The sequence below is a fragment of the Chroicocephalus ridibundus genome, chromosome 2, assembly GCF_963924245.1.
Source record: "Chroicocephalus ridibundus chromosome 2, bChrRid1.1, whole genome shotgun sequence".
NCBI lineage: Eukaryota > Metazoa > Chordata > Aves > Charadriiformes > Laridae > Chroicocephalus > Chroicocephalus ridibundus.
In genome coordinates, this window is record NC_086285.1 from 79,026,259 (window position 1) to 79,047,971 (window position 21,713).

Genomic DNA, 21,713 nt, shown 5'->3' on the forward strand with positions numbered 1-21,713 from the left:
AGTGGAAACATGTGCATGTGGCAGATGATGATGTTCCTTTCCAAATTTCACCGTATACTAGTGTCCTATTGTTTAATGTGCCGACAAATAGGTGGCTTCACTCCCATGTGTATCCTATATTCCCCTTCCCACTACGGGAGTCAGACCTGCAAAACTATCCAGAAGCAAGAGTAGGCTGCTACAGATCACCGAGCTTTCAGTATCTGTATATTTTGTATTTTTACATCTTATTATTGTTGTAGATAGTTGTATCCACTAGCCCCCCTGGGACAAGGCTTGGCCTATTTTTCAAGAGCAACTTGAAGATTAGGAGGTGGGAACAGATGGTTCTAGTCAAAGCCTTTTAAATCAGTTCCAAAGTGTAATATTTTCACATACTCCCCATGCTTACCACACATCTAAAAAGAAAGAAAAGAAAAAAAAAAAGAGAGAAGAAAAGAAAAAACCTTAAATCAAAAAGTGACAGAAAAGGAGAGAAAAGATGAAACGGACTAATTTCTTCAGTCTGGCTTTTGTACTTTAACTTAATACGTAATGAAACAGCCAGTCTACTACACTTGTACTATTATCATTACATTTAGCACATGACATGACAAACATTTGCAATCTTTTGCATTATTAATATAGGAAAAATAGCTTTGATGGCATTCCAAGTAAAACATCTGTGCCACACAATGCAACTAAGTGTTATAACAATGCAGTTCAACATGTCTAAAATGTGATATCTAATAATAAGAATTTAATAAACAGTTAACAGAGCACTCTTTTCTGCTATCCTATCTCTTAATAATTTCATGCATCTTTTGTATAACAGTTTCCCACATAACGCTATAAAGAAAAAAAAACAGGGAAAAAAACGAACATAAAAGTTAAGAGATAAAATACATCTGATTAATAGTCAAAAGCAACAGTACAGATAGTATAGCCTCCAGATTTCATTGCCTGTCAGGCAAGCAATTTCTCATTTTAAACACAGCATTTTAAAAATAATTACGATATGTTTCCATGTTAAGAGAAATACAGTAATTAGAACCCTGCGGGAAAACTACCATTTTACAAAGATCCTTTAAATCAGTCATTGACAAAATTAATTATTTCTCCATTGCCCTCTCATTTTCAATCACAATTTCTAAAGTAAAGTTTTTTAAAACTAGTTCTAAATGTTATGAGACGAAGTGGGCAAATACACTAATACATGTACTAATAACAATTTCAGTAAAGGAAACAAAGTGGGGACAGGCCACTATAGATTGTCAGGAAAAAGATAATCTCTACACCTACGTTTCCCCTTATTTATAGGTTACCAATAATCACATCCGTGCTTAAGTTTTTTAAAATGCATTTATAGGAAATATTTTCAACTACAATTTTATAACATACTGACAAAAATGATATCTTAAATGAGCAGATTTAATTTACCAAGTATACAGTTTCTGATTTCATGCAAATCTAGTCAGGTTGTACAGATTGCTTTACGTAGGCTGAAAGCTAAAGAAAGCAAAAAATTAGCACTAATTCACGAAGATCAAGAGCACACAACCACCACCACCACCACCGACGCCGTTCAAACAGCAGTCTCCAATTAAAGCCAGGAATAGACACGTTAGAAACCTTAGTCTGAAGTTAAGGTGTCTAACAGTGCATTAGTGGAAGTGAATCAAAGAGTTATTTCCACTCAACTCTTCATTTAAATTACGTCCTAACATTACAGCGTGATACTGCCGACTAGAAGAGATGTTATAACCGCAGTAGGGCCCACTTAGTGTTTAGGAGATGCGTATCCAGCAGGGAGACATTAACACACAAATGAACCAAACGGCACCTAAGCCAAGGCCTAGTGACAGCCAGATTTCCATACACCCATGTGCCCCTTGGGATGTTCTTTTCAAACTTGTAGGCACAGTGAACGAAAGCCACTTCAAAAAGTTTAAAAGTTATTTGTGAAGTTTTTATTCATGATGTTTAATTACATTATGGAAAAAGTTCCTCTTCAAATATTAAAGACAAAGCGCTCATCCTTCCACACCCCACATAAAACCAAAAGTGCCTGCCTACTGAAAAAAAAATAATCCAACCATAAATTAAAATTTAAGCTACGTTTAATTAAGGTTCAATTGCTTCCTTGCCTTGAAATGTAATTACGTTTTCAATATATTGTTCTTGTGATCTTTAAATCTTCAAATTATTTATACTCCATGGCATTAGAAAGCCACATGTTTCACTTTGTAAATAGCGCAGTTTGTGAACATGTTAACATCTAACAGTAAATATGCATATGTAACATGTCATTAAGAAAGATACCTCTCCTATAAAAATGTTAACATTTGCTTACAGAAGCAAAGTCAACTTTAATCTACACTTGCTGACAGAGAGGATAATATATTGCAGACAGTTCTGTTTTATCCATGGGTCTCACTATGTTAAACTTTCTTTTGCTTCCCCTCCCCGCTACTATTTTGTTTTGTTTTAAAGCAAACCATTCGTGGACTAAAAATATTTCAGCTTTATTAAGGAAACCACAGAATCAATGGAAAAATTGACTTGTGAATGAGGACAGGTTTTCATGCTAGTGTTAGGTGTATTTTTCAATCATTAAATTGCAACAATATTAGTGTTCTTAGATTACTAAATCTACACTGAGGCTATCATAAATTACTTCTATTGATCAGTTGCATGTCATTATTGTGAAATTTTGACTTCAATATGACTCGATGCTAATCATCAGATTTCCAATTATTTATTTTAAGTTGAAGCATTGGAGAGAAAGTTCAAGTCATTTGCTTTGATTTACTTAGTATAAATAAAGAATACCCTGCACTAATATTTATAGAGGAATTCTAGTTCAGTACCTTAACCACGAATTTAAGGCAACAAATTACAAGTAGTAAACTACTTACACAATTTAAACAAGGTTAACAGTATGTGATTCTCCAAAAACTACCTCAAGTTTTGGTCCTCAACTGACTTGTATGGCATTCTTTTAAATCTTAATGAGCGTCCAGCATTTACAGTCCAACTTTCTAATGCATATTTCCCATCACTGGAAACCGTTTAATAAAAATAAAGCAGCAACAGATATAGTAACACTATAAAATGCAATTACTCATTGGAATTTGCAACATGCAGTAATGATAGTCCGATACACCTAAGCGTGACACGACAAAAAATGCACAACAGCTAGAAATACTGATACCTGGACATCGTCGAAGTATTAGACGCAGAACAGTACTGAAAACTTGCAAGCACAAAATACTCCCAAGCACTGTAGAGAATCCCTTCCAGTGACTTGAGTGGCCTTCGGATCAGACCTCATGACAAGTCAATCAGTCACATTTTCATTCATTAAAATTATTGCAACCAGCTTCAGGAAAATCCAGTACGAGAAAAAAAAAAACAAAAACCTGAAAGGTTTTACAGTATTTCTTGTGTAGTACATTTGAAAAGAATTCTCATTTATCAGCTATTTACATACCATATTGTTTCAATTAAGTTGTACCTTTTGGAATCTGCAGGGAGAATTATATACCCTTTTATTTCAGATAAAACTTGCAAAGACTGCTACTATAATTAAAGCTTATACACGGACAAGATTACAGTATAGAATAGATCAGTATCATAAATAATTAGCATCTTACATTATCCTCTACTCCATGGAAGTTTTAGTCTCTATTTTTTCAGTGGAACTGGCATTTTAGATAATGTGGTTTTAGTAAACTAACTGAATCTTTTACTAGCTCCATAGACTCAGGTGTGCTGAATGTATGCAATGTTTTGAGGAGCATTTTAGAGCTTTGCAATTAAATTTTACTGCCCAGCTAACTAAATACAGGTTGCATATGCCTTGTAATTAAAATACATCATTTCTGGAGGATGTTCTTTGCCACAGTGGAGTTTCAGAGACAAGTCAAAGGAAAAAATATCACACCAGTATAAAATTAGAAAAGCTCCATGGAACTCACAGCTTGTTACACAAACACACGCACAAAGCTTTAAAAAAATTTCAAGAACATTAAGCGTATTAAAATCTTTAAAGCAACGCTTCAAACCTCTAGCATCCTTTAATTTGTTTTTACATCCTTGTTTGATGCTGTATCCTTTGTTCTGATGCTATGCCAGTGAAATTGCATCACCGTGAAGCAACATTATGCAAGAATGTCTGGCTAAAATTAAAATGCTATTTCTCAGCATCACATAGTTACAGGAAAAATGCAGATCGGGCATTCACAGTACAATTATGCAAGCCAGTATATTCAAGTAAATACTTAATGAAAAAATAAGGCAATGGAAAGCTACTACGGAGAGCTGTATAGGAAGATAAACCACCAGACTGCTCCCTCCTGTTGCTCTAACTATGCTTTTGGAGTCCGAGTCTGTCGCCAAAGATGCTCGATACAGCTCCATTTCAAAAAGTCAGAGCGATAAAAACTAATAGAAGCTGAGGAGTTCTTCATGCAATGGCAGATGGCAGACAGTACTGAATTTTTAAAACAAAACGTTTTTCCAAACAATCTGCTGTTATGTAAAACATACCTAACTTCTCTGCAAAACACTGATAAAGACGTTCTCTCTCTCCAGACCCAAGTGTTCCGTACAAGCGGGGAACGCTCAGTTGTTCCTAAGTTATAGCTCTTCATCACTTCTGAAGAGAACCGAGACATTTCTCGAGTAACTGTTTTCTGCCTGCTAAAATGTAACACAGCAGCATCACAATAAGATTAAACTGCAGCAACACTATTTAAACTAATCTGATTCCAAATTCAGAGGGATTATCAATAAATACCAGATGTACAGTGTTTACAAAGTAGGCAGTCGTCTCATTCACAGGAGACACTCTGTTAAGATGCAATATTCCATACGGATTCCCTCAAGATCATTGCTATAAACAGAAAAATGAACACAACATCGAGTGATCCTAAACATCCCAAAATGACAACTTATATTTTTTCCTAACCAATAAATTTTTCAACATAGCTAAATGGAGCAACTATGTCTACTCTCAATATCCACAAAATTTATTGACATTAATGAAGTAGCAAAAAAAAAAAAAAAATAAAATCTCATTACAGTTCTGGAACTCATAAACAAATTACGTTTTATCTTCAATTTCTAAAATGGTCAAGGAAAATGAGAAACTTGTGTCCACAGACTATTGTAACAGTGGAATTAATCCCTGCTGATATAAATGTGTTCTGTCACTCCCGACCACACAGCCGTTCTAAATCATAGGTTGTGTGAGCTTAAGTGTGCGCGTCCCACTGCAACAGTTCTTCGACAGAAATGTTTTGTGTGCTTTAAGTTATCTCTATGCTGGTTTACGCTCTAAGAAAATAAGCGAAACCATTTTTACCGCAGAAAATATTTTATTTCTCTTGTTTTGCATGCCTGTAAAACATCCCGAGCAGCTTTAAGACGCGCAGTGCGTTTCTTCCACCGACGAAGGAAGTCGAGAGGATACGCATAATTTTTAAAGCTGCATAAACCACAAAGCCAAACTTACACAGAACAAAGAACAAAACTAGCGTTACTCAGCAAGAAGTCTAGAAACATGCACGCACACATACACCCCAGCAGTCCTAATAATCCTACAGGAAAAAAAAGAAATACTGCTTTGTTATGCAAATATACCATTTCAAAATTGAGAAAATTAAATGATGTCATTCAAGCTAATATCCTTACCTCAATGGAAAAAGAGGCAAGAGACAACAACAATCCTCCCTCCCCACTAACCCCCTCACAAACATTTTTTTTGGTGAGTTTTGGCTTAAATAGGAGTCTGCGGCACCTAGTCCCAAGAAGAATTACAGAGAGAGTGAGGGAGCTGCTTATTTAGAAAAGTCTGTCTGTTCTGCCAACTTAATTTATCTGAGTTATCAGTGCAATGCACATTTTATTGCATATTCACAGATATTTCACAGATTCCATTTACAGTGTTTAGAACAGCAACTTAGTAAATGCTTTCTAAAAATATAAAAACAACCACATTATTTCTTCTAAGAATTTAATTAATATGCCTCCACGGAAGCATGTTCAGAGGCACAATAAAAGTTTTAAAACAAGATATACCAAATTAACTTAATACTTAGCAAGAGGAAAAAACGGATTAAGGTAGCTTCACATTATTACTCATCCAACAAATCACATGCAATTCCTACATTTAATAGCAGCGCTTTACCAGTGTTAAAATAGCAGATATTGCACGTTGTTGTTATATCAACATTTTTCCTAAAATTGTGACTTTCATTTTAAGATATTAAATAAAAATTAAAAAAAAAAAACAACAAAAAACACCAAAATACATGCAGACCCAACTCAGCCAGCTGTATGAACAGTAAATTAACCATAATGAAAAAGCTCCAGAAGTCAGAGCTATTATAGTAGCACTTCCTATAGCGTACGATGAACGATACCGAAAATCACCTACACCCCCACAGACCTGTCTTACCCTCTGATTTCAGTAAACTGTAGCAGCTAGCACAAGTTGCAATACTTCAAACTGAATCAAATACGCTTTTCTTTAAACCTGTACGAAATAAATTACACGGTGGTTTGGTTTTCTTACTAGCCAGCTGAAGGGGGTGGATGGATCACTAAAATACCAAGTTTGAGAAAAAGAAACATTATATGAGAAACAAGTTATTGCAATAGAGACCTGCCAGGTATCACCGAGTTGTTGTAACAATTTTTCAGGCAATTTGGTTACAAAGCATCTGTTTACAGAAAGTAAAACCCTCATTTTGGTCCATCAGAAATACAAACGGTAAAGCTAATGCTTAGCCAGGACGGTTGCACTCAGAGATGTAACAGAAAAAGTGTTTTGTAACTTTAACATAGCACCCCATATTGGCTTTTCCAGCCTTGACATAATTTGTAGTCTACCCTAGTCACACTATAATAATAATTTCTCAACTTCTTTTCTATCCTCCTCCTATGATATCTTAAAAACTCAGGGCTTAAGCAATCATTGACATCAAAGTTAAAGCCTTCGATTCTACCTTTTATTTTGGGCTCGTCCTACTACAAAATTTTAGATGCAGATGAGCGTACAACAAAATATGTTAATGCCTAGATGACCACAGCTATTTTGCAGCCACTAATTTTGTAGTTAATAAATACTAAGTCAAACGCTATACTACTTTTATTAATCAAGCACTTCTCAAGACAGATCTGCAGCTTGACTCATTTTAATAGCAAATCTAATTTTGGGGATCGGAGCAGAACAGACTGCAGCTCTTTTTCTAAAAATGCTGACATTTGAGCAAACCTTACCAAAGAATGCTTGCCTGATTGAGGACTGACATTTCCTTTCTCTAACTCGCTTAACTAAAAAATAGGCATTCTGGCCAATTCCTACAGTACCCCAAGGCAGCTGTATATCACTTTCAGTTGCAACTTGTGAATACTTTCTTTTTCTTTCTGTCTCTTTATTTTGACATGCATATTATATTAGCTGATTTCAATCATGTTGCATGAGTGGATGACATACCTTAAAAGATTAAGTTTTGCCACCTGGGACTATTCCAGAAATTCAGTACTTTATAGCATCTCATACCCTTCTTCATCCTCTATTCGCCCGCCTTATCAATAGTAGCTTTCTTTCCTATTTTATGCCTAACGACAAGTTGTTCAAGGCTGCAGTTGAGACAAGTCAGCTTGAAGTGTCATTCCCCCTCTCATTCCCATTGCAGGAGGGAGCTGCTCCATTGTGTGCAACGCTCTGCTGCCATCTATTTGACACAAGAAATACAACGCCGCGAATACCACAACCGCGTCTGCCTTCCCTTTCCCCAGCAGCAGCTATTGGAAGAAAACGATCAGGGAATTTTTTTTTTGATCGCTCCTCTCCGCTCGCACCCAGACACAGAAGTCACTGCGGTAATTACTTTTGCGCTTAGAAATAGCTACGATTACAGCAGAGATTTGGTTATTGAAAATATATTGAAAATATAACGAAGCTCTCCTCCCTAACAAGGGAATCCAATTTAACAGCCTTCTTCCGTTTATAACCTCAAACAAGAGGCCAGTTCTAAAGTTTGATTTAAAGCAATTATTTTCAAATTTGTAATTTAATTATGTGGCAATAGAGGTCATTGAGGGCTACAGCTAACTGGAGCCATAGCACTGAAGGAACACGGATTCGCCCGCCGCTCGTCCCTCTTCACTACATCAGACTTAAAATTCAGAAGTCAGTCAGGAAGTCAAATTACGGAGCCTTGAAGCAGAAACCACACACAAAGCATGAGATGAAGGAGGTGGTACTTTATCCGTCATCGGGGTCGCAAAGATAAACACCACTTCATTCATCACAGCATTCAGCCTGCTTCGTATGCGATTGCACAACGCAGGAATAGCAGCTAAAAAATGTCCCTAACTTGCATTTGTGAAACATCATGCAAGAGACGCCCACTGAAGCTGCAAAAAAATTCAAAAGGAATCTATAATCTTCAATTACAGATTCATGACAGCGTACGTTCTGCTGTTTAATTACCAAGCCATACGGAAAAGTTCTGTTTCAGGGTTCAACCTGGTCCTTTTCACATCCCCGATTAAGTACTCAAACGCTTCATTTTTCTACATGGCTGCTTTCCCAATACACTTACAAAACTTATTGGTAGAAACGTGCTTCAGCATTTACCCTGGAAGTGACCCATAAGAAAAAACAACAAAATGAAAGATTAAAAAAGCAGAAACATAGCAAGTTATTCACAGAAACTGTAAATAAGGTCACTGCAATCCAAAAGCATATGAGCTCTTGTGTATTTTTCTGTAGAGGAGGAACAAGGGTAGGGAAACAAGGAGGGGTTTTGCTGAGGGAGGAGAGGGGGCACGTAAGGAGAAAACGAAAGGTGTGCTGGGAGGGCACAGAGGCCATACCAGCCTGCAGCACAAGTCATGAGATACCTTCTGTGGTAATAAAACATACTCATAATACCTTCATTTTCTCATTGGTATTGACATAAATAGTACTTGGTCTGGGGAGCAATTTGTTAATACTTGTATTTGCTAATACATACTAGTACCACTGAGTGCGTTACTCCATTGTTCTTTTTATGTATTCATAACATTTACAGCCATAATACATATATTTAACTATTAAAGTCAATCTGTCTAATAATATTAATAATTGCACTAAGTTCCTTAGTAACGCTTGGTTTTAAATCTATTTGGTCTGACAATACAAGCTGCAATTACGAAAACTGTGTAAAGTTGCCATAAATATTTAGTGGACCAAGTGAAGAGACATACAAAATGCCAATTGCTGGCTATTACTGGAATTACCTTTCTTTCTAGGCCCCACACAAAATCTGTTTGAACAGGTACTGCAAGTATTATATTAAAAAAAATTGCCTGGAATAATCCAAGTGTAAAACTACCTAAAACCTGATTTGCTTAAAAGGAATTAGATTACTTAAAGAGTTTCAGCTACACACAGCAAAACAACACTATAAGCATTTGAAAGAAACACTTGAGTCTTATTCTGCCCTCTGGTGCGCTCCATCCCACAAGGACAAAACATCCTGCACAAAACCCAGGAACGCATCCGAGCAACTCCAACAGCCTGAAGTTAAAGCACGTGCTGAGCTACATTAAGACCGCTCAGCGCCTTACAGGATCGTACCCTGGATGATACCAGCATGAGTGAAAGCAGTAAAGCGTTCTGCAGGACAGAAGGTAGCCCAGATAATTTTTAATTCCTTTGCATTTACGGCAGAGAGCCTAATTGCTCTGGCTAAGGACCAAGACCCCATCATGTAAAGCACTGCACAAATACAGAATTTGCTGTTTTGCACAATTTTCTAGCGAGGCTGTGTTCACGAGGCTGGCGTTACGAGCTGCCACCACCAGTAAACAGATGACAGGAGATGATGGACAGGCACCCAAGCACACCACAGAACACAGTACCACAGGCCCATCTTATGCTAATCAGAGGCACCCCAGGGCAACAGGTTCCATATTTATAGTCTTATTATAGCACAAATCAGGTTTGGAAACTCACTTTTTCGCTAATAAAAGGAACTGCCATACACGCTAAATTAGAAGTAATTCGATATCATCTTGAGACAATAAAATATTCTATAAAGCATAACTATAAAATTCTGTAACTCCATAAAATTCTGTTAGGCTTATTTTTGCCTATGAATAAGTCTTACTACATCTCTACAATGAAGTGCTGCTAATATTTTTTCCAATTAACTACAGTAGATCTTGTTACACTGAACAGCCAAACTGCTTGTTTTATAACACACACACACAAGAAATCCATTAATTTTCTCAGAAGCCGTGAGCTTCTGTGACGTTCATAACAAGCTTAAAACCTATGCAATAACATAACAGCACAACAATGCATACTGAACGATAAGACCCATGAGGTACAGTAGATAAAACATTTATTATGCAAGCTGTAATGCACAATTCTAAGCCTTGTTACTAATGCAATAGTGGAAAAGCTTTACAATTAATTCCTTGAATTATTTAGCCTGCAGTTCCATACAAGCAAGATTCTATCAAACTAAGAAAACAACTTTCGCCATGAGGAAGCATTGCAGGATCGGAACCAAAACAGGTAAGTACACAGTTAGCATATAAGCACCCAAGTAACATCATTAAGATCACCGATTGGTATTTATGTGTGATATAAAAAAAAGAAATGCAACCTACAAACTAGTAGTCCATGTTTAACACATGGACTACAATACCAAAACATGTCTCCAGCGCAAAAGAACTATTTTCAGAACTAATCTACCAAATAGGCAATAACAACAATCACTAGAATCTATTTTACTTCAGTGTTATTGACGTGGTTAAATTTAAGCCAAACCAAATTGAAGGGTTTTCAAAAAAAGGATCCTAACAGCGAGCTGTTCTGTAAGGAGGGCACATTCCCCAACCTGGCTATTGAATGGCGTGAGGACGGACCTTGAAAGGATCCCGGAACTCAACAATCAGGAGACTTCAGTTCTCAGTTCTGGGCTAAGTTATTTGAGCTTGTGCCTCGACTTTCCTCATAGCTAAGTACTCACTGGATACACGCAGTGGAAGTACCTTCTTCATATGAGACTGCCTCAGAGTGACACCATCCTCTCCTACACAGACTTTCTCATAGATTAATTTCAACTATGCATGGATAGAAAGGGGACTGGCCCTGTAACATCACTGATAAAACCTGCAGGAGAAAGTCAGCAATAGATAATTAAAATTATTTGATTCACTTGTGTCCTAAACAGAAGGATGCCAGCTACCATGCCGTGTCTCAAACACTGCCTTACTGCCTTCCTCACCATAAAGTTGCACAGCACCATCTCCCCCTCCAAAGTGTTCATAACCACAGTTACAAGTGCAGGAAGAAGCATCCCATAAAAGACTACGGTGGGAAACGAAAAAGACCACCAGGTTCACTATATTCACTGTCACCAGGGAAGTGATCTTTTTCCTCTACAGTGCTGAGTGGTGAGACCACTGCGCATTCTGGGCTCCCAGTACAGACATAACAGACCCACAAAGGGCCACAGAGGACTGAAGGGTTGGAGCATCTGTCATATGAGAGGAGTCTGAGAAAGCTGGGTTTGTTTAGCCTGAAGACAACTCAGAGGGGGAATCCGAGTGATGTGTATAAAAATACCTGATGGGTGGTAGGAAGAGTAAAGATGACTGAGACAGTGACAGAGACTGACTTCTCCGTGGTATCCAGTGACAGGAGGTGAGGCAATGGGCACAAACTGAAATACAGGAAACGCCATTTAAAAATATGAAAAAGTTTGTGGTGGTGGGTGGTTTTTTGTTGGTTTTGGGTTTTGGTTTTTTTTTTTTTACTGTGAGGGTGATGGAACAGGATGCTCAGGGAGGTTGTGGAGTCTCCATCCTACTTAAAACTTGACGCTGCAACCTGTTCTAGCTGACTCTGCTTTGAGTAGTGGGTTGGACTAGACAGTCTCCAAAGGTCCCTTCCAACCTTCAACCATTCTGTGATTCTGTAAAATTATATGATGTAAACTTTTGCTTGTGTACTTCAAGTTCCCGCTCCCTGCGGCAATCCCACTTTCCCACCACCCAGCACGCAAGCTCTAACTTCAGGGTGCAACAGAGACACAGGTGAGCACAGGTTTTTACATAAGTTGGATTTTTCCTCCATGGGCACTGAAGACGTTGTTGCTTTTTTTGTTTTTCTTTTTTCTTCTTCATCTTCCCTGCTGCCACTCTACCCTCCATGCAACATGAAAACAGACATAGTCACATTAACAAGCACGGGGTTGAAACCAATTAGTAGTTCATAACACGTTTGGTTCACAGCGATTAGGGGTCAGTATTTGATACAGATAAAAACACAAAATAATCAGAAATGCGTAAGTTCTTGAATTTTGCCAGCACGGGAAAAGAGAAGGCTAAAGGTCTCCCAAGGCTGAGGGACTTCTCTGTGGAGAGCACAAAAATATAGTAGCAAAAATGAAGGAGCTAGAGGTAAAGCTGCATTCAATAGACAAGTGAAAGAGATGCTTACTTGAATGAGGGGTTACATGTTAAAAGTCCTTTGATTTTTACATTTGACCTTTCAACTAACAGTGGTAGGATTCGCTTCTTAAAATTAAATCCTGCATGACTCCAAGCACCCACATACCTGCAACGACTTACAACTAAATAGAACCTCAATATCCCCTAAACTAAAGAACAATAAAAACCAAACCCACCACGTATATCTCTTGCAAGGTGGGGAAAAAAACCAAACCAACCAAACTGAGCATTTACTGACTTTCTTTAAATGTAGTTATGTGCAAGTAAGGATTTACTCTTCAATAATACGTCCACGTTGCATATGTACGGAACAGCTATCACAGAAAAGTCAACCCATTATTTTCGTATCTCATAAAATACATTCACTATGAAATTTCTGGCAACAAATAAGCAGGCAAAATAACCTACTACCCAATACAATTTAAAAGAGTAAACTGAGCAATTGTGGCTACCTGCACTACAGCCAAATTGGAGTGGGCTATTTAATACGTGACTACTAGCATAGTAATATCCATAAAACCATTTCTTTAGTCCTACATCTAACCGCTCAGTGCAAAAAGTTTCAAGTTCTGAAAGCAAGAGATCTTTTACTAAAGGCATACTGCCTTTTTGCTTCAGAAATTTGTAGAAGAGTATTTACCAGCTCCACCAGTTCAATACAACTCAGAACAAAAGTAAAAAATCCTACAGCACAGTCAAATACTGATGAGATCACTTGTCCTTCAGAAAAAATAGTTACAAGTTCGTATCTATGTGTGTGCATTTACTGAAACACTGTGCAAGAAGAGATATTTACATCATTTTAGCCAACCTAGCATTTGGACAATGGATTTTCAAGACATTCAACAGAGGGGTACCCGTATACGGTTATGGATAACAAAATTTAGATGAAGCCATCTGCATGCTACGTATCCATAATAACAGATTATTATTTAGAATCAATATACTGTAAACAATCACTCCCATGAAACCTAATTAAATGAAAACAAATCATGGTCAGCACACCAGATGCCCAAACCACCAAAGGCAAAGCAGCAGGACACATAAAGACTGAATAGAGAAATGAGGCTAAACTGTTTACTTAGTAACTATGAAGTGAATGTGCTACTGTTTTCTGAACGTCCAACGGAGAAGCTACAGTGCAGAGAGCTAATCCCCATTTCTCACCAAAACGGACAGGAATGCACACTGGATAATTTGTTCCTACTGATGATATCATTCTGTTAAGTTTACTGTTTTTAATAAGGAGCAAGTTTCAGTATTCGCTCACTTTCTCCCATGTACAAGATCAGATCAGCCTCTCAGTGACCTACTTTATGACTCATAGTCCTCACTGTTTATGATTCAGAAAAACGTCTTCTCTGACAGTATTTCCCAGACTACTGTGGGTTCATTCCAAGAACCAATTTCATCTTCATTGGTTTCCTACAGGAAACCAGACCAACTTCCTATTATTTTATTTTCCTTCATTTCAGCATGGCTCACATAAACTAACTGGAAGCGAGAGTGATAGAAAACTTTATTTTGCATAAACACAAGCCAACCTAAACACCACCAAAAAATACTGAAGACGTCACTGGTTCAAAGTCACCAGAATGTGAAGCAAGCTAAGATTAGAAGTTCTTTTCCCTCCTTCCCCAAATGATACACGCAGGCAAAAAGAGTAAGTTTACATAACCAAGGTTTAATGGGAAGGGCTGTTCAGGTCTCTGGTGAAAACATTCACCCCTAACAGGTAGCCAAGTTCTACTTCCTCTTCTAAGACTAGGAATTTTTTTTTTAATGGTAAGCACTGTTGGACTGCTTTTAAGTCCTATTGATACCATAGTCAAGTCCTCCAGTCACCTCAGTCAACAGAGCTGGGGTGCCTAGTTTCTCTCCTCAACTGCAACAACAGACGTGTTACTGGACACACTAGGAAGCATAAGCAGGACACCCTGAAGAAGTCCATCTAGATTTCCAGTAGAACTTCTAACGTCACCTAAGTATTGGCCTGGTGCATTCAGGCTAGCTTTTAAGAGAGCTATTTTGATGTCTCCTCATTGTGCTCCAAGGCACATTAGATCTCCAAAAGCCAAGACTCAGTGCCAGATCTTCACGGGCTCAAAATGTTTATGCAGTGAGATACTCGAGGAATAAACTTTCCCAGAGCCTGTGGCAGTGCCATGCAAGAACCTATAGCAGTATCACCACCAACACCACCCCCTTCATGCCCTCCCAGTTGCTGTGATTTGAGCTGTACTTGTCAAGGTCAAGTTACTCATCTTCAACAAGTCCTTCTTATTTCAGTTTCTACAACTTGATTTTTTCCAACCAAAACCCCAGAAATGCTATAATATTGCAAGTAGCAGCAAAGCTGTTTTCTCTACTTGTTGGTAAATTTTTCAAAGAATACCACCTGCATGAAAACTGGTATAGGCAAAGCTTCTCTAGAAGTGATACTCAGATACACGTATAGATTTTAATGCAAACAGAATAACGTGGTTCTAAGTGGTTTGACCTAGCAACACTGCATAACTGTGCCACTAAGACCGATCCGCAAACTCTACAGCAGAAGTTGCTTCACATGTTAGAAAAATCAGATTTTTAAGCCTGTAGATTTTGTTGATAATGACAATTTAACCTCACTTATTCTGACACCTTAATATATATACATTTACAGGACTCATTCAGTAATTCAGCACCGCAGCAAATCACCGCCTTGACTTAAGGCCGTGTTAAAGTCAGCTGTTGTTAGAACAGCTATAAATCCTGCAGTCTAAAATAATCAAAGCAGTATACCACCACTAACAGGTATTCGCAATTCTCAGTGCTAGAAGCTACTCACCTTGACATGGCTCTGAGCTCCCAGGTTGTATATCTCTGTAGGTTTGACTTCATTAATGATCTTCACCAGGCAGGTGCTGTCCGTAAGATCACCATAGTGCAGCTTCATGTCTTCAGAGTTTAAGAAGACAGAGTTAATACACTTTAGTCCCAGAAAAATATGGCATTCTTGGTCCAAATCCTACTCCAGTTATAAAAATCCAAGTAAACATTTATTAGAAAAAGTTAAGAGATCATCAGCTGAACAAGGTTTTGCTTGTTAGTTTTGTTCCCCCGCCTCCCCCCGCTTCAAGCATAACATGTATTTTCCTGCAGGAGTAATGAATACCATTTCAGATTCTCTTTTCAATAATCTGATTTACCTAGCAACATTTATATCATTTGTTTAATAGTTTACGCTTCATTAACCCAGCTTGTACAAATTAGATAAGTGCCTATACAGGATTTCAGCCACCAAAAAAAGCGCCCACTATTTTAGTTTAGGCTTCCAGTTTTTCCAACCACAAAGGTTTTTAATAACTTCTTAAGTATACACTGACAGCATTCTCCTCCTTCCCAAAATGTTACACATGTTTACGTTCCTCACTGTGAATAATTTCACAACACAACAAAAATGCCTAAGGTCCAAGATGAACATTCAGGCAACATTACAGTTCAACCCACTGCATTTATTACTATTGTTTTTCTGTTTGAAAATATAGATACACACTGGAAAGGAATTTCAAAGAACACTGTAACTGTCGATGAAACACACTTCATGATATTGCACACCAAAGTCTCACACATGGTTCGATACGTCAGTCACACAGCTGGTAAACTGTTATTCATCATTTCCCAATTGAGTTACTTTCTAATTTGTGTATGAAAAAGTAGGTGTCTTTTTTGATTTTTTTGATGTCAAAATTAAGAGCAGGTTGCAATGACTTATCAACTTGTCCTTGGTTTCAGACCCTGAACTGTCAAGAAATTATTCCAGAAGTGAAATTCATTGTGATAAAACAGGTCTCATTTTCCTCTTATAAAAAAAAAAATAAATAAAAAACCCCATACCACCACACTGCTATTCGTATATCTAGTCTACAAAAAAAAATAAAAAAAAAATCTTGTTATAGCTATTGATGAATTAGCTGTTTACATTTACTTGCCATATTTATGTAGATTTTAATTTGATGGTTTTGACCTTAATATATTTATATTTACATTGCAATCTCTCCAGGAAAAACAAGAAATTCCTATTTCGGTACAGTTTAGCAGTCTTCCCATTTGACAATAGTCACCACTTTTTGGGGGCTGTATCCTCTACAGATATAATCAACTCAATTTTTTTTTTTCTAAACCTGAAACCAAGAAATACAAGCTTTAATACAAGAGACTACCATATGAATCCACAGTACATTTTTTTAAAATGCTGTAGAGATATGTGAACTTTGTTTTTATTTAAACTGGTTTGGGGGTTATTTATTTTTTTAAACAGTTTAAGGCAGCAAGGAAGTAACAGATTACGCAGTTCTGAGGTGTTCAGCTTTGCCCATTCCTATTTAACAGGTACTTAAGGCTCTTCAGGTTGATAAAGGGATGCAGCCCAGCAGGTCACAGTATATTCTTGAAGTCTGCTTTCACATCCACATTGTTTTTAAAGGACTGTTCTGAAGAGACTTCAAGACCCAGTCGAAGCTGTGGCTAACAGGTCAAGGAATGGTAATGCAACTTTTTTTTTTTTTTTAAGAAAGAGATAACTGTGATTGATTAAATATAAGGGTGGCAAGCAGGTTATGACCCATTTTGTGCATACACATCAATTATCCAGTGTTCTATCCAGGCTGTGCTGGGACACCACCATGCTTCCACTTGTATGGAATGTAACCGCCCTGCTTCCCCAGTGAAATTCAATACGTGAAACCCATTCTGTCCGTGGCGCACAGCATGCACGAGATGCCAAGTGGTTATAGGATAAAGCTATTTGGATATTGGTGTTAACCTCCAGTCCTCAAAACTGCTGGCATCCAGACCACCTTAACAACTGCTGCATTTTTCTTGCAACACAAAATAGACACCAAGAGCAAGCACCAACTAATCAATTTCCCTGATGGCAGTTATCACCTTTTCTGGGACAACTCTGTGGGCTAGTGGGAGCAGGGAAGAACCCGAAGACACTTCCCTTTCTGTCCCAGAAAAGAAAGCTTCCCCTAGGCAACAGGGAGCCCTCTTCTTCCTCTGCTTACCTTGGCTGGAAGTAAACGAAATCTCCCTGCCAGCTGAGCCAGCCTTTCAGAGAGGACAGAGCAGAGGACACTGCTACAAGAGGAAGCCCAGGGAGCAGCAGCAGCTCTAGGCTCTGAAAGCCTAGAGGCTTTCAGGAGCAGGAGCCCTAGGCTCTGAAAGAGCAACCGGTTCCTCTCCAGCCTAAGCAGCAGCTGAGCAGGAAAGAGGTGCCACAGACAGGCTCCCTCTTCCTACACCAAAGACATCCAGTTCTGCCACCATCCCCGGGCCAGAGAGCAGTCTCAGAGCTTCCCAGGGAAGGTGGGCTGCCAGCTGGGCTGAGCCAAGCATCAGAGATACCCTCCCACGATTATCTTTAATTTAAAGGTCTCAAAGGGGAACACTCATTTTGGCCTACCATCAAGTCTTCAAAGCTTCTTGTCAAACGGCTTTTTTTGAAGGGGAGGCAGGGCATGAGGCATTGTTCACTTTCCAACCCATTAAAAAGAGGTCTTTCAAGAAGAATAGGCTACATGGAAACACTCACTAGAAATGGAGTTTATTTGGTGCAAAGATTTATAAACACAGATCAAGTGTCAAAACTTTTGGGTTTTAGTAATATCCAACCTAAAAACCTCCTTAGAAAGCAATAGCTAGATGGCTCACTTCAGGAAACACCTTATTTTCCTTCTTGTTTTCCCTACATTTTTTTTTTGCATGAAGAGGTTCACCGTCTATGAAGATTGTCATCTTGCAACATGTAATCAGTTCCTCATTGGAAGAACACACAGGGCAAAGACAAAATTAGGGTTTGCTCACATCAACCACTATTGCTTCTTTGCTTCCTCCAGTACTGCCTGGAAGCCCATTGTTTCCAAACAGTTTCCATAGAGCAGCCTTTCCTGAGATTCCAAGTCCAATTCCTCCTCCTCCTCCCATTCATATGGCTGCATTCCTCAGTTAAAGGAAAATGAGATAAGAAGTGGGGTGAAAACATTTTAAGGTCTGCTTTCTTTTTTCTTTCTTCCATCCCTTTCCTTAAATGTTCACATATATATTTATCACGATCCACATTGTCTTCTCAAATCACTTTTCATATTCACAAGATGGTCCCCGCAATGCACAGGTTCCTGTTTTATTTCTTCTTCTTCATTTTACTTTGTGAGCCATGAATGTAAGTCATGGGAAACACAGTTCTTACGTTGTCCTTGATGGAAGCACAGGTATCAGTATTCTTCATGAAGATATTTTATTCAATTTAACTCCTCTCTCGATCAGGTATTTTAAGAAGCAATGTACAGTAAGCAGCAACTATTCACAGCAAATACCTCTGAAGACATGTCAGAAATGATTATTTGTTTAAAATTACAAAGATCAAGTGAAACCTAAAAGTTGAATCATATACGACAGTTCGATAAGATCAGGCTCTGTTTAACGATAGTGGGAAGCAGACTTCAAAAGACATGATATTTATATACAGCACGGAGATATTTAGTGTTAACAATACCTTAAATTGGACTATTTAGGACAGCGTCAGTCTGCACAACTCTACAAAGTATGCATAGTGTAGAGAACCATACACTTGTTAAGATGCTCAATCCTTCTGCTGAACCGGTGCCATCCAACATTTGAGCTTCTTCTCATCAAGTGAACAGTTAACCTTCTTTGAGGTAAAATACTCAAAACAATTTTTGCAAAGCGTACACTAAAGGTAACAATTTCAGCTTTGCAAATTATCATCGGTAACAGAGAACACAGTAAATTGTTAGCAAGTTTCCAAGAGCAATGCCTTTCTTTCAGGAAAAAGAGGTAATAGTTTCCTTGGGTGCAGAAATTCAGAAGGTCCAAAGATTCATTCTTCCTGTCATCAGTAAGAAGATCATGTCTTATTCATGCTGTCATACAGGCTGTCCCCAAACCTTCACCTCGATCAGGCACTAAGAAGCTCATGAGGAAACAGAAGTGGAGTGCTTAAGATAACTGCCTCAAAAAGACACATTTTACTATTCTGATACCTGTGTTTTCAACATCACATAGATTTTTGCAGGCCCAGCCATTTTCTAATTGCTACTGCCCAGCTATGTGTGAACTGTGTCAGCATTTCTACGCAACCGAAAGCGCTTTCCTTGGCCCCTCTCGTATTTTGCCCTCTTGGTAACTTACACACACGAGTATCTATACTTTGTGTCACATTTTCATCAGAGAAAAATCATCACTTTTCTTTCTGAGATGGGGCAGCTAGCTAACACAAAGAAAAGGGAAACTTAGCTATCAAGGTTTTTTGTTTGTCTTTTTGTTTTAAATAACCAATTATAAGTCAAACACAGCTTAAAAATAACTATTTGTTAATAACATTTAGGTAGAGGAAACTGGGATTCCCCTTCCTGCTCCCAGGGACCTTTTCTACCAAACACACACCACAGACTAAAAAGAAAAAAACCCGCTTAAACATAAAAACAAAGTCTTACTTCCTTCAATGTGAGCCTGTGGGTTCTTATACAGGTGTTCAATCCGGCCTGTATTAAAAGAACTAGACCGACGAACGATGCCATGCACCTGGGAACAAGGAAAAATAGAAAAAGGCAAGTGGTAAACACTAAGTGGAAAGTTGTCACCATCATCACTCTTTTCATATACTGGGGCCTAGCCCTTATATCAGGTAATCAGAGGTTGTGTCTATTCCTAAAGGCAGACAGTTATCCAAATCATAACAAAATACTTGCAGATGAGTTCTGATGCTGTCCTATTTATTTTAGTACCCTTCAGTAGTTTTACCTTCTCCCTTGTTGACACCACCAGCAGCCCAAGCATCAGACAGTACAGAAAACACAATGAATTGCCCTAGAGCACTATCTCCTAGTCAGTGAGATTTGCCAACAATACTGGAGTCAGAAAAGCAATATGTGAATCCCAAGACAACCAGTTCTCCCTGGTTGCAGAGTCTTTCTGCAGTGAGAGACGATGGGCATGAAAAAAGCAGCAGCAAGAGATGGGACTAGAGAAATGAGAGAGGGGTCAGAGAGCAAGAGAAGGGAAGAAAAAGACCAGGGGAAAGAAGGGGCAGCAGCTGCAAGGCCTAAATATATTTTAGAAAACAGCTGTTATTCAACTTTCTGGGGTATTGGAAGAACAGCCAGAACAGTCAGTGCTATTTTGTGGATCTCATGACTCAGTGTTCTCCGGTGGGTTGCGAGACACACAGGCAAGCCTAAGGCTGAAACACAGGTTGGGAACTTCATTTAACCAGCTACGATTAAGTCGGAAAAAAAAAAAAAAAAACCAAAAAAACCCCCAAAAAACCAACCATGACTGGTTCTGACTAACATTAAAGAAAAGCCCGTTTGTGTCTAATACATTAGAGAAATTGTTCAAACACTGATCCTGTATCCTCCTTATGTAAGGAAGCCACATGCCTGCTGCCAAGATTCCTGTTAGCTTAGGTTACCAGCTGCAGAAGTTGTGCTTGCACAGGTGAAATCAAACTTCAGCATCTGACTGTCCTCCACTTTTTCCTGCCCTTTATTATTTCTGAACGTGATCCTGCACAACTTGATGCACCCTGCACTTGGTTGGTTTGGGACATTGGTTTACTCTCTCACTTTGTATTGAACTTGTACCTGTAAGAACATACCAGTAGGAATGGTCAGCATTTCAGGTTTTGGTTTGGTTTTCTTTGGGGATTTTTTTTTTTTTTTTTTTTTTTTTTTTTACGCATAACACAAGCTATGGTTATTAACACAGAAGACATTTTTATTCCTTCTTAAGTCTGAAACTGAACTAAATAAAAAGGTATTCACAACTGAAGAGTGAGACCAATTTGCTGCTTTACAAATACTATTTTGGTGGCAAGACCCCTAATAATAGCTGAATAGCTTCATCTTTACAAGTTGCAAGTTACATTTTTGATGCCAATTTCCTTGCATAATATCTCTTGTGCACCCAGTCAGGCAACAGGCTCACAATGTACCTTGTTCTACAGTTCAAACACTAAATTTTCCACAACTGGGTAAAATATTTGCATTTTGAGGATTAATGGGGAGCTTCAAAACATGGCACCCAAAAAGAAATTTCCATCAAATGAATTTGTGAAGATCAATTTTCAAAGTTATGTAGTTGAAAGCCCTATCAAAATAATTATTTATGGAATGTGTGGATAATTTATATAGACATAAGGTTTACAG

General features: G+C 38.2%; 1 protein-coding gene across 1 annotated transcript in view; it reads right to left on the reverse strand.

Moving 5' to 3' along the window:
- GMDS (GDP-mannose 4,6-dehydratase) overlaps positions 1–21,713 on the reverse strand; it is a 427,838-nt gene that overhangs the window by 335,336 nt on the left and 70,789 nt on the right. The window contains exons 3-4 of the mRNA XM_063326011.1: positions 20,001–20,088; positions 15,332–15,441 (exon numbers count right to left, since the gene is read on the reverse strand). Coding sequence (XP_063182081.1) covers positions 15,332–15,441; positions 20,001–20,088 — 198 coding nt within the window. The remainder of the gene's footprint in view (positions 1–15,331; positions 15,442–20,000; positions 20,089–21,713) is intronic.